The sequence below is a fragment of the Eubalaena glacialis genome, chromosome 7, assembly GCF_028564815.1.
Source record: "Eubalaena glacialis isolate mEubGla1 chromosome 7, mEubGla1.1.hap2.+ XY, whole genome shotgun sequence".
In the NCBI taxonomy this organism is placed as follows: Eukaryota; Metazoa; Chordata; class Mammalia; order Artiodactyla; family Balaenidae; genus Eubalaena; species Eubalaena glacialis.
In genome coordinates, this window is record NC_083722.1 from 107,103,276 (window position 1) to 107,116,080 (window position 12,805).

At 42.3% G+C, this 12,805-nt stretch overlaps 1 protein-coding gene across 5 annotated transcripts in view; it reads left to right on the forward strand.

Moving 5' to 3' along the window:
- ATG7 (autophagy related 7) overlaps window positions 1-12,805 on the forward strand; it is a 333,595-nt gene that overhangs the window by 147,376 nt on the left and 173,414 nt on the right. For all 5 annotated transcript variants that reach the window (XM_061197268.1, XM_061197267.1, XM_061197270.1 and 2 more), the window contains 4 exons: window positions 852-1,046; window positions 4,400-4,603; window positions 6,307-6,422; window positions 10,960-11,035. In XM_061197268.1, the coding sequence (XP_061053251.1) occupies window positions 852-1,046; window positions 4,400-4,603; window positions 6,307-6,422; window positions 10,960-11,035 (591 nt within the window). The remainder of the gene's footprint in view (window positions 1-851; window positions 1,047-4,399; window positions 4,604-6,306; window positions 6,423-10,959; window positions 11,036-12,805) is intronic.

The window sequence follows — 12,805 nt, forward strand, 5'->3', positions numbered from 1 at the left end:
TTGGCACTCCTTTGTGACTCACAATTCATCTGCCAAGACATTGTGGAGTCAGCAGGGGACAAAAGGTAAATTATAGAGCTGTTCTAAAGCCCCCATGAGAAATCCTGAGTCCCCACACTCAAAGAGAACCCAGGTTGCTGGGCAGCTTCTGCTTTTGGACAGGAAATGAAGCTTCACTACCACACATAGCTGTCACCCACCCCCCAAACAAATATCTATACACTCCTAAGTCAGTTTTCTAGTTCAAGTCAGCAAGTAGAGTTTTTTGGTTTTGAGGGTTTTGTTTGTTTTTAGTGCATATACCCGTAAGAAGATTAAGGCAAGACTAGTAGTCATTCTAATCTTAAATGAATTTATTAAATTATTTTCGTTCTAACATCCCATTTGGAGGTATTCTACCAGAAGGAAGTGGAGGGGAGGGCAGCTTGGGAACAAGTGGGGAGAGACAGCCTGGCTGGATGGAGGGACTTAGGCAGGCAGAGGGCATTTTGATGAAGTTTCTTGGCCTCAGATTGTAGGAAAGAGCCAAAGGTACACAGTTTTCTCCAGTGTTCACCTTTTCTCACATGGGAAGTGCCCCCCACCCACTTTGGAACTAGGATCCGTGTGTCTCTGTTTGCTGCTCTGTCCAGCTTCAGGGACCCTGGGTGACAGGAAAGGGTGGTCTAGGTTGAAGAGGTGAAGAGGGTTGGGGGCACAGGCAGCAGAAGGCTAAGGCAGAGTGGTCATGACGGAGAAACTTCAGGCTGTAAGCGACCGTGCGTGCACGCTTGCGGCGACCGGGAGATGCGGGCTCTGAGATCCCGCCTGTCCTTTTGCTTCAGACCCCCCTCTCTCTGGTGTGTCCCCAGAACGCCAGAGGGTTCAACATGAGCATCCCCATGCCGGGACACCCAGTGAACTTCTCCAACGTCACCCTGGACCAGGCCCGCCGGGACGTAGAGCGGCTGGAGCAGCTCGTCGAAGGCCATGATGTCGTGTTCCTGCTGATGGACACCCGGGAGAGCCGATGGCTGCCCACCGTCATCGCCGCGAGCAAGAGAAAGGTAGAGTGTGGGTCCTCTGGTGGTGACTTAATGCATCATCTCCCCAGGGGGAAGTGTACCCAATCTGCCCCCTCCAGAGCAGAGGGTGCTTTGTGTGGCCTAGTGACCTGGTACAAGAGGGCTTCCTCCAGAGACTGTCTCTGCCTTATGCACCATCATCCAGCATAATTGTTACCCTTTACTGTTTAATTTTCATAACCACCCTGTGAGGTCCTTTACTGGAAGGGACACTCTACTTACAATAGAATGTAAGCTCCAAGAGGGCAAAGATTTTGCCTCATTCACTACTGTTGGGTCAGTGACAGCTTCAAGGGCCAAAAGAACTGAAGGGTTAAACACTGGGTTGGCCAAAAAGTGCCTTCAGTTTTAAGTAAAAATAAAAGACACATTTTTCATTTTCACCAAGAACTTTATTGAACAACGTATTCACCCTTTTGTTCCACTACCTTTTGCCATTTTTCAGGCAACTTCATAATTCCATCTTCCCAAAACTTTTTATCTTTTTGAGCAAAGAACTGTTCCAGGTGCCTTTTATAGTCTTCCACGGAATTGAAATTTTCCATTAAGAGAATTTTGTAAAGACCTAAATAAATGGAAATCCGAAGGTCAATGTCTGGTGAATGTGGCAGATGAATCAGAACTTCCCAGCCAAGCTGTAACCGTTTTTACCTGGTCATCAAAGAAACATGCAGTCTTGAGTTATCCTGATGGAAGATTATGCGTTTTCTGTTGACTAATTCCAGATGCTTTTTGTTGAGTGCTGCTTTCAGTTGGTCTAACTGGGAGCAGTACTTGTTGGAATTAATTGTTTGGTTTTCCAGAAGGAGCTCATAATAGAGGACTCCCTTCCAATCCCACCATATACACAACATCACCTTCTTTGGATGAAGACCGGCCCTTGGTGTGGTTGGTGGTGGTTCATTTTGCTTGCCCACGATCTCTTCCGTTCCACATTATTGTACAGTATCCACTTTTCATCGCCTGTCACAATTTGTTTTAAAAACGGAACGTTTTCATTACGTTTGAGTAGAGAATCACATGCGGAAATACGGTCAAGAAGGTTTTTTTCGCTTAACTTACGTGGAACCCAAACATCAGAGCGATTCACATAACCAAGCTGGTGCAAATGACTTTCAACACTTGATTTGGATATTTTGAGTATGTTGGCTATCTCCCACGTGGTATAACATTGACTGTTCTCAATTAATGTCTCAATTTGATCGCTATCAACTTCAACTGGTTTACCTGACCGTGGAGCATCGTCCAGCAAGAAATCTCCAGCACAAAACTTCTCAAACCACTTTTGACACATTTGATCAGTCACAGCACCTTCTCCATACCCTGCATAGATCTTTTTTTTTGCGTTTCGGTTGCGTTTTTACCTTTCTTGAAATGACAAAGCATAATATGCTGAAAATGTTGCTTTTTTCTTCCATCTTCAATATTAAAATGGCTACACAAAAATTCACCAATTTTGATAAGTCTATTTTTAAACGCATGCTGATATGACAGCTGTCACATACAATCTAACAAAATTGTTTCGAATGACGTTAAAGACAACTAAGTGCTCCTAGAGCCATCTTAAGGAAAAAACGGAACGAACCTTTTGGTCAACCCCATAAATCATGGTACATATGTGTGACGGAATAGTATGCAGCCGTTCACGGTTATGTCTTCAAAGAATTTTAATAACACGGAAAATACCACATTATGTTAAATAAGCAAGATACAATATTGTATATATTTTTTATCAACTATGTTTATATATGTAAAGATATCTACGTTTATCAAAGGATGGCAAGAAGAAGGGAGAAAGGGAGGAAGGGAATGGGAGAGAAAGAGAGAAAATAACAGGGAAATACCTCAAACTATTAATAGTAATTGAGCTGTGAGATCGTGAGTGATTTTTGTTTTCTTTTCTGGTATGGTTTTCCTTGATTTTTTCCAGCTTTCTGTCTAACCATAAATTTGGGAGAATAAGTTAAATTACAACTAAGAGAAGTTCTTACAGTATAAATGAAAAAAATTGTCCTCAAACACCTATGTGGAGGGCTTCCCTGGTGGCCCAGTGGTTGGGAATCCGCCTGCCAATGCAGGGGACACGGGTTCGTGCCCTGGTCTGGGAGGATCCCACATGCCACGGAGCAACGAAGCCCGTGTGCCACAACTACTGAGCCTGCGCTCTAGAGCCCACGAGCCACAACTACTGAAGCCCGCACGCCTGGAGCCCATGCTCCGCAACGGGGGAGGCCACCGCAATGAGAGGCCCGCGCACCGCAGCAAGGAGTGGCCCCCGCTCGCCGCAACTGGAGAAAACCTGCACGCAGCAACCAGGACCCAATGCAGCCAAAAATAAATAAATTAATTAATTAATAAAAAAAAAGAAAGAAAGAAAATATTCAAAAAAAAATCCTATGTGGAGGGTGAATTATATGGTATGTGAATTATATCTCAATAAAGCTATTATGAAAAAAAATCTCTGTAGAAATGACAGAGGACAGCATAATGCTGGAAAGAATGGGTTTGAGAACTATCGAGACAGTTTTGGGCTTCCCTGGTGGCGCAGCGGTTGAAAATCTGCTTGCCAATGCAGGGGACACGGGTTCGTGCCCCGGTCCGGGAAGATCCCACATGCCGCGGAGCAACTAGGCCCGTGAGCCACAACTACTGAAGCCCGCACGCCTGGAGCCCATGCTCCGCAACGGGGGAGGCCACCGCAATGAGAGGCCCGCGCACCGCAGCAAGGAGTGGCCCCCGCTCGCCGCAACTGGAGAAAACCTGCACGCAGCAACCAGGACCCAATGCAGCCAAAAATAAATAAATTAATTAATTAATAAAAAAAAAGAAAGAAAGAAAATATTCAAAAAAAAATCCTATGTGGAGGGTGAATTATATGGTATGTGAATTATATCTCAATAAAGCTATTATGAAAAAAAATCTCTGTAGAAATGACAGAGGACAGCATAATGCTGGAAAGAATGGGTTTGAGAACTATCGAGACAGTTTTATACACCTACCTTTTACCAGCTAAGCGACCTTGGGCAAGTTATAGAAGTAACCTCTCTGACTTTCAGTATCCTCATCTGTAAATAGGAAATATTTGCTGGGAATTTTTAATGAAACCAAATGAGATAATTTATGTTAATCACTTGTTAAGTCTTTTGCACTTAATAAGCCCTCAGTCTTGGGTAACTTTTACCAACATTAGCTTCTAGAATCTAATTATAGTCATATGCAAACATTTATTGCAAACACTTGTAAAACAAATTTTTTAAGTGGACCAAATATGAAGTTAACCATGGCTTAAAATATGTGTCTCTTAACTCTAGCATTTTATTCCTTGAAACTCACAGCTGGTCATCAATGCTGCCTTGGGATTTGACACATTTGTTGTCATGAGACATGGCCTGAAGAAGCCTAAGCAGCAGGGAGCCGGGGACTTGTGTCCCAGCCACCCTGTGGCACCTGCCGACCTCCTGGGCCCATCACTTTTTGCCAACATCCCTGGCTACAAACTTGGCTGCTATTTCTGCAATGATGTGGTGGCCCCGGGAGATGTAAGTGGATTTCTTTGTTATTCCAAATATTTCCTACAACCGTCTTGCCCACTAGAGTGGAGAGACCCAATTCTTTCCTTTACGACTATTTAGATATTGTCTTTTAACAAAGAGAAAAATTCTCCATTTGGGGGGGTGGGGCATGGCCTTATCCCTCTATGAGCCTTGTTTGACATCATCAACTGTGTACAGCTCTTCCCTGTTCACCAATGTAAACGCAGCAACAAACCATTTTTATGGAAAGCTCAGCAAGGAAACTGCAGGCTAGATTGGTTCCTGGCAGCGCTTAGCGCTGTATCCTGTGTGTATCTTAGTGAAGAGGGCGTTAAATGAGGAGTCTGAAGACCCAGACTACAGTCCAGGCTTGGACACTGCCTCACGGGATAATTCCAAATAAGTCTGTTAGGCTCCCTGTGCTTCTGCGGGATGGGACTGAGGCCCAGAAGGTTGTCAGACTCAGCATGTCAAAATACAGGATTTCCAGTTAACTCTGAATTTCAGGTAAATCGCGAATAATATTTTAGTATAAGTATGTCCCATGCAATATTCGAGATCTGTTTATACTAAAAGATTATTTGTTGTTTATTTAAAGTTCAAATTTAACCGGGCATCTTGTATTTTATCTGCCAACCCCAGTAGGGGAGGGACGAATACTTTCCCTGACTATTAACAGTGCACGGTGGTTCAAACATGGAAGTGCTCTGAGCAGCAAGCACTACACTGTTCCAACGTAAGGTTCTGTGTTCTTAACAACGCTGCCATGGAAGCAGGGTGAGCAGGAATGGTTTTTCATCAGAAAAGGCGATCACTTCTAGTAAAACAAAGCAGAGGTGTTGTCTGTACCCTCCCCTCCATTTTCACCTTCTAGTAAAACTTGTTCCTTACTAATTTACACCTCTTTTGTGTCTTCCCAGTATAAAGAAAAAAATATCCTCTTATGTGAAGAAGGGTGGCTTTATCTCCATCATGGGTTATAATATACAGCTGACCCTGTTATTTCGTTTTTACCAACAAGTAGGATTAAGGATCAGCTGCAGTAAAGTTACATCTGTTCATAAGGCAAAAATTTCAGAGTCAAAGTTATCCCTAACAACCCCTTAAATTTGCCCAGAGTTGGAAAATTAGAATTTCTTAGGTTGAACTAGCGAAGGCTTGTGTTTGGAGCCACATTGTAGCAAAAATACTTGTTCTTAAGCCCTGAGATCACTCTCAGGGTGACAAGATGCCTCCACTGTGAGGGGCACATGGAAACAGAGGATGGCGGGGACAGCAGATCAGTGCTCCCGTCTCCCGGGCACTCCAAGGGTTAGCGCAGTCACGGTGGCAGAGCAGGACCATTTGCTCTGTTCAAATGTTCTTCCTCTCTGTGCCTCTGGCTCTGAACTCACAAGCACAGTAGAGTTGAGTCAGTTAAAAGAGTACATGATGCCACTCCATGTATGAGGCAGCTAGGCCCCCCATCTTTAATTTGTTTATAACTGCTAATCCTTTTTAGCGTATTACCTTATTTAGTTACCTAACTTGTATATTTTGTTTTTCTTGGTACTTGCAAGAAATGGTATCATGTGAGGCTGACTGATCTTTGCCGACAGTGAGCGTCTGGTATGTGATAGAGCTTTATTGTGGAGGAGTCTGATGCTTCACTCAGCTGGCATTGGGCGGAACAGAACTTTGCATTCACGTCAGTGACTGTTTCTCTGTAGTCAACCAGAGACCGGACCTTGGACCAGCAGTGCACTGTGAGTCGTCCAGGACTGGCCATGATTGCAGGAGCCCTGGCGGTGGAATTGATGGTTTCCGTTTTGCAGCATCCAGAAGGGTGAGTTTGCCTTTTAGAGATGGGTGTTTAAACAAAGAAAGCTTTTGTATCTCCCTTGGCCTTTTCTCAGTCTGAATTTTCTGAGAATTCTATTGCTCTTTCCATCCTCAAAAAAATAAGATTTTAAAAAAACCAGTCTGATTCTTTGGCCTGGAGAACTTGTCATTGTGATCTTTGGAGCTGTATCTCTGCATCCTTCTGGAACTGAACTCTCCTAGAGTTAATTGGTAATTGATAATAAGGAAGGATAAAAATTTTGGTAGTGGCCTTAGGACCTTCATGCATTTATTCTCTTAATATGTTTTGATCTCCTTAGCCCTGAGCATTTGTAAGGCAATACGTGAATCACATATGATAGAAATTGCATTTAGCTGTATGTAACAGATCCATCTAAAGTGACTTAGCCAAAAGGGTACAGCTTGATTTTTCTCATGCGGCAAGAAGCTCAGAGGCAGCTTCCAGGGCTGGTACAAAGGCTCCGATACGCCATCAGGGACTGTTTGCTTAACATTCACTCAGCCACTCTTAGCTCCCTTCCTTATGCTTGTCACCTGTAGTCACAAGATGACTGCTCTGCCAACAGTGTTGCTTCTGTGTTACACTTAAGAGGAAAGGAATGACCAAAGGATGAAAGTTGTGCTCAGCTGAGCCTGCCCCCTTTTAAAAGGCTCTCCGGGAAGACTTACTTATTGATTCTAAAACTCCTATATCACATGACCTTGCACTCGTAACTGCAAGGAAGACGGACAAATGTAGTCCTTTGGCTGGGCATGTTGCCTCTCTCAATGAAACTGTGATGAGATAGAAGTGGAGAATAGATTGGGCAGGCGCCCAGTACTGTCTGCACATTCATTTAAAAAAATTCTGTATGTATTTTAAACCCTAGAAGATATTATTATTGTTATATAGTTGGTATTCATTTCATTTTGCTAATACTTTCCTTTTTGTTACTTTTCATTTCTTTCTGTGACCTTGAGCTTCCATCCAAGGGCATTTTCCTTCTGCCTGAAGAATACCCTTTATTATTGCCTTTAGAAATGCTAGTGACAAAGATATTTCAGTTTTTGTTTGTCCAAAAATGTCTTTGTTTTATCTTTATGCTTGAAAGCTATTTTTGCTGCATACAGAATTCCAGACTGGTGGTAATTTCCCTTTAGCAAGTTGAGAGTTTACTCCTGTGGTCTCTAGCTGCCCTTATCCTGGTTGAGGAGCAAGGTGTGTATCTCCTTGCTACTCCTTTGATACAATTTGTTTTTCTCCCTCTTCCCCTACCCTCAGTTGCTTTTAAGATTTTCTCATTGTTTTTGGTTTTCAGAAGTTGGGAATACATACCTAATTCTGTTATTTATTATTGTATACCTATTTCTGTATTTATTCTGATTGTGCTTTTTAGTGCCCCTTGAATCCACGGCTTGATGTTTTTCACCCACTGTGGACAATTTTCAGCCATTATCTCCTAAAACATTGCTTCTGCCCCTTTCTTGATTCTTTCCTTTTGAGTCCCCAGTTGCATGTTAGAATCAGCCTATGCTCTTTTCTGTACTTTCCATAATTTTGTCTTTCCTTACTTCAGTCTGGCTATTTGGTTTTGGCTTATCTTCCAGTTTACTAATTCTTCCTTCTTCTGTGTCTATGTTTTAAACCATCCATTGAGTTTTAAATTTCATAATTATATGTTTCACTCTTAGAGTTTCCATCTGATCTTATTTTATACATTCCCTCTTCTCTGCTAAAATTGTGATTTTGGTCTTTTTCATTCTTTGAACACATTTGATCATGTTTTTCTTTTAAGTCCTTATCAGTTCCTTATCAGTTCCAGATCCCTAATGGGATCTCCTTTGAGCCTGTTCCTATTGTCTATTGTTTTTATTGGCTTTTGGTTATGTATTGTCTCCTCATATACCTGGTTTTGGTTTTTTTTTAAAAAAACAAAACCTTTTCATTATGGACATTTCAAACATATATGAAAAGATATATATATAGATAGATATAGATATATAGATATAGATATCTTCTTTCACACACACACACACACAATTTGTGTATATATGTAGAAACCACCTTGTATGCACCATCCAGCTTCAACAATTACCAGTCATCATTTATCTGTAGTACTGTCCACAGTTTTTCTCCTTCCACTGACTTATTTTAAAGCAAATCCAAGACATAGCTTTTCATTCATAAAAATATATCTTTTTAGTATGTATCTTTACTATTTTTACATATAAATACAAATAAAAGACAATTCTCTAATATTACCACATATCCAATCAATATTTAAATTTCCTCAATTCCTTGTATCTTCTTGGCTATATTTGATTGAGTACTGGACATTATATTTGAAAAATTACAGAGATGTGATTTACATTTCTTTCTGGCAAACTGCTAGGCCAAGGGGACTACCATCCTAGAACATTTTATCCAATTAGGGCTTATCTATTTCCGGTTCACCGTTAGTCTGAGGATGCACCCCTGTACGATCCCAACCCAAAGCCTGGGATATTTTCCATGGTTCCTCCTTATTGGCAGACCTCAACTCTGGATTTTCCCATCAGCCTCATGAGTCAGTGGGTATCACTGTTCAGCTTCTGATCTTGTGGCCACTGCTTTTTGGACATTGACAATCATTTATGGGGGAAAACTCCCCTTGCAAATGCCTGGTTTACCTCTGTGGGCTTCCCTCCTCTTATAAACCTTAGCTCTGTAATTCTCCCCTACTGTGGTAGCTCTCTGATGCTTTCAAACAGAGGTTCGTATACTTTGTCTAGCTTTCCCGTTTGTTCTCAATGGGGGGACTGGTCCTGACCACTTAGTCCACCAATGCCACACCAGTTATAAAAATATTTTTTAATTTATTAAGCACTCATAGGGTTAGGCTTGCATGTGAGAGGAAGACAAGGAGTAGGCTGGTGTGTTTTGTCTCAGCTTGACCTTGGGCCTTTCGGTAGTCTCTATGTGTAACGCATTGTATATATGTTATATTACAGATATAAAAATTAGCACAATTGTGGTCTAGACACCCTCTCTTCTCCAAGCAAGGAGAAGATCCTACTTTATGACTTATAAACAACAGAAGTAATTCATCTTATAATAAATAAAAGTGAGACAAAAATTAAATTAATTTTAAAAAGTAGAGTCAGTAATTTAGAAAAAGAAAGAAGGAAGGAAAAGAAGAGAAAAGGAAAGGAAAGAAAATGAAGAAAAGAGAGAAGCAAAAGAAAACTTAATAAACAACTTAAGACTCTCTCAATATCCGCTGGAGACCGTGCTGTCGAGTGTGATATAGTGAAGGCAGAGTGGAGCCAAACAGGTATTTACACCTGACTGTGTGACAAACACATTGTGATTTATCTTATTTTCAACCCTTACATAGTGCTAGGCATTATTCTAAGCACTTTACAAATAGTAATTCATTTAATCCTCATAGCAAACAGATTAGGAAAGAACTCTTATCTGTCCCATTTTTGATGGGGAAATTGAGGCGTAGCAAAGATAACTAAGTTGCTGAAATTCACGTAGCTGATAAGTAGTAAAGCTGGGATTAAGCACAGCCCAGTTCGGCTCCAAACTCTGTTTTTAATCACTCTGCTATGCTGTTTGTAATACAGGCAGGAAAGAATTGAATTTTTGAAAGATTTGTTTTTCCAGTTCTCAGAAATCAACATGAATATTCTATTTACTGTATAACTCAGAGTTCTTCTCTGAAGTTGAAAAGACAGCCTCTGTACAATGTTGGTAGCATACGTAACAGTATAGATGCTTCAGAGCTAAATGAAAATAAGCAGCTTTTTTTGTCTTCCTCTCATCTTTGTCATCCCCCTGGCACCTGTGTTTATTGTGGCGCCCTGACAGGAAGCATTTGGGTTAAAATCTTTCAGAGCTGGCTCTGAGTCCTTGACACTGACCACTCTGTCTTCCACATTTGCCTTGGTCATAGGCTAAGAGCAGGGTCTGTGTCACGTCTCTTCTGTAACATAAGTAAACATCAGACTGTTATTCGGGAGGGAGTATTCGTTCTGCCCAATTAGTCCCTCGCTTTTCTTTCTCCTTCCTCCATCGTGGTAGCATTTACATCACCTCAACAAGTTAAGGTTGGAATGTTTTCTGTTTCAAAATTTCAATTCAATTCAACAATGTGCTGCGGTGTTTTACAAGACTGTTTCAAAGTAAGGGAATTAACATTAGCCAGACGTTGCACTTGGCAATTTATCTAACTTATTCCTAATTCATTTCTCACAACTGTCTTATTCCTATTTTATAGTTGATGGACCTGAAGCACAGAGAAATTAAGCAACTTGCCTGTGCTCATAAGCTCTGGTCTTTCTGACTCTAAAACACAAGCTTTTTTTTTTTTTTAAACTATTCTTCTGCCTTCCTCCCAGGGAAATTAGGGTTTTTTTCCCCAGCTTATGCTGCCTAGCAAGGGGCGTTTCGGTTATCCTTATAAATCTTATGTGGACCTCCTCCAGATCGTCCTCACAGGAATTAAACATAGATTTTTATGAAATGAGCAGCTCTAATGGTTTCCTTTTCTCAGGGGCTACGCCATTGCCAGCAGCAGTGACGACCGCATGAATGAGCCTCCAACCTCTCTCGGGCTCGTGCCCCACCAGGTTAGTGACTGGGAGTGAAACCACAATTCTGGACCCGATCCCAGTGGTGCAGTGGGAAAGTATTTGGGGTCATCCCAGCCCGCCTCTTCTCCACCCTCTCTACCGTCCAGCTTCCCTGGAATTTCAGTGGGAGTTCCTTATGAGCACCTGGAGGAGATCCCATTCTGCAGGATGGTGACGAGATGAAATCCTGAACAAGCAGCATTACCCAGAGTCTTGATTTAGCATTTAGCATGTTGACTAGGGGCCTAGTGATGGAGTAGAACAAGAGAGAATGGGCTTTGGAACCAACCAGACAGTGGCTTAAATCCTAGCCCTGCAGTTATTAAGATGGCCTTCCTTGGCCAAGTCATTAAACTTATCTGAGCCTTAGTTTTCTTATCTAGAAAATGGAGGCAAGAATACCGACCTCAGCTGGTAGCAGTAGAGATGAGAGATATTATATAGAAAGGGCTCAGCGACAGTGCCTGGTACGTCACAGCCCTCAGTAAATGGTGCTGCTAGTTTGGTTGCTGTTGTTTATTATTACTGACTCCTTAATAATAATTAAGAAATAATAAATAATAGAAGCCAAATAATAGAAGCCTTTCTGGGCATGCATGGGAAGGCCATTAGAAGTACACAGTGTCACCAGACAGTGGGGTGTCTTTTCAGAAAAAGAATCTGAAGCATCATAGGGAAGGTCCACCCATAGAGAGTGAGAGAGAAAAAAAGCAGTGGAATGAAAATGTTAAATTCGTGTTGCCGCTTCACCAGTTTTTGTCACTATGCTTTTGGAGGTTTTCTGGTCTTACTTTTCGGAAATCATTTCTCTGGGTTCTGTGTGCGTATCTCAGTCTGTAGCAGGAAGGCTGTCTAGTTAGGGGAGCAGTGAGAGCACCCGACAGTCCCATCTGGGGGCTTGTGAGGACAGACTCACAGACGCGTGCAGAGAGCAGGGTAACTCACGCAGGTCGCGTTCGTCTCTCTCTCTGCCTCCGCACACCTGCCCTGTCATTTTCTGGTTGAGGGTCTGAATCAGAAGAGGGGAAATTACTTGTCCACGGTCACAGAGGTAGTGGATATGCCGAAATCCATACCTAAACTCGGCACTCTGACCAGGGTTGCGTCTGAGGTTTTGTGAGTGCAAATAGCCCCGGCCTGCATTTTGGGAGAGTTTGCTTTGAATCGCTGCTCTGGGCCACTTGCACTACGTCACCTGTCATGGATTTGTGTTAGGTCACTTACCTCCCTGGGCCTCAGTTTCTGTATCAGTAAAAGCAGATGCTTTACCTTGTGTCCAGAATTGTCTATGACGAGGCTTGGTAAAGCACACACCACCATGCAAATGTGACTTTTCCAGCCTGCCTCACTCAAGATGGCATTTATTTGACATGAATGGGTTAATCTTTTCTGCAGAAACACTTCAAGTAGGACCCACTAGGCCCTGTAGTAAGCCCCCATCATGAGGAAGCTGTCCTCCAGAGCCAGCCTCTGCTGTGGACGCGCTTATTTGAATCCGCACCCTCGTCCCTTTTCACATGTCTCCTTCCCTTTCTTCTGACCTTGAGATGTGCCCTCATCTCCTTTACAGATTTCATGCTGAGAACGGCCTTAATTAAATTTTCAGTCATGCCCCTGCACTGGTTTCCTTCTTTAAGTCCTTCATGTTAAATTACCGCAGCTGTAGTTTTCTCAGTGCTGAGGCCAGAGGGCAAAACAGTTTCTTTATAGAAGGGGTCCGGTGTCAGAATGCATGTGCCCATGTTTTTAAAGTACTATGGCAACTAA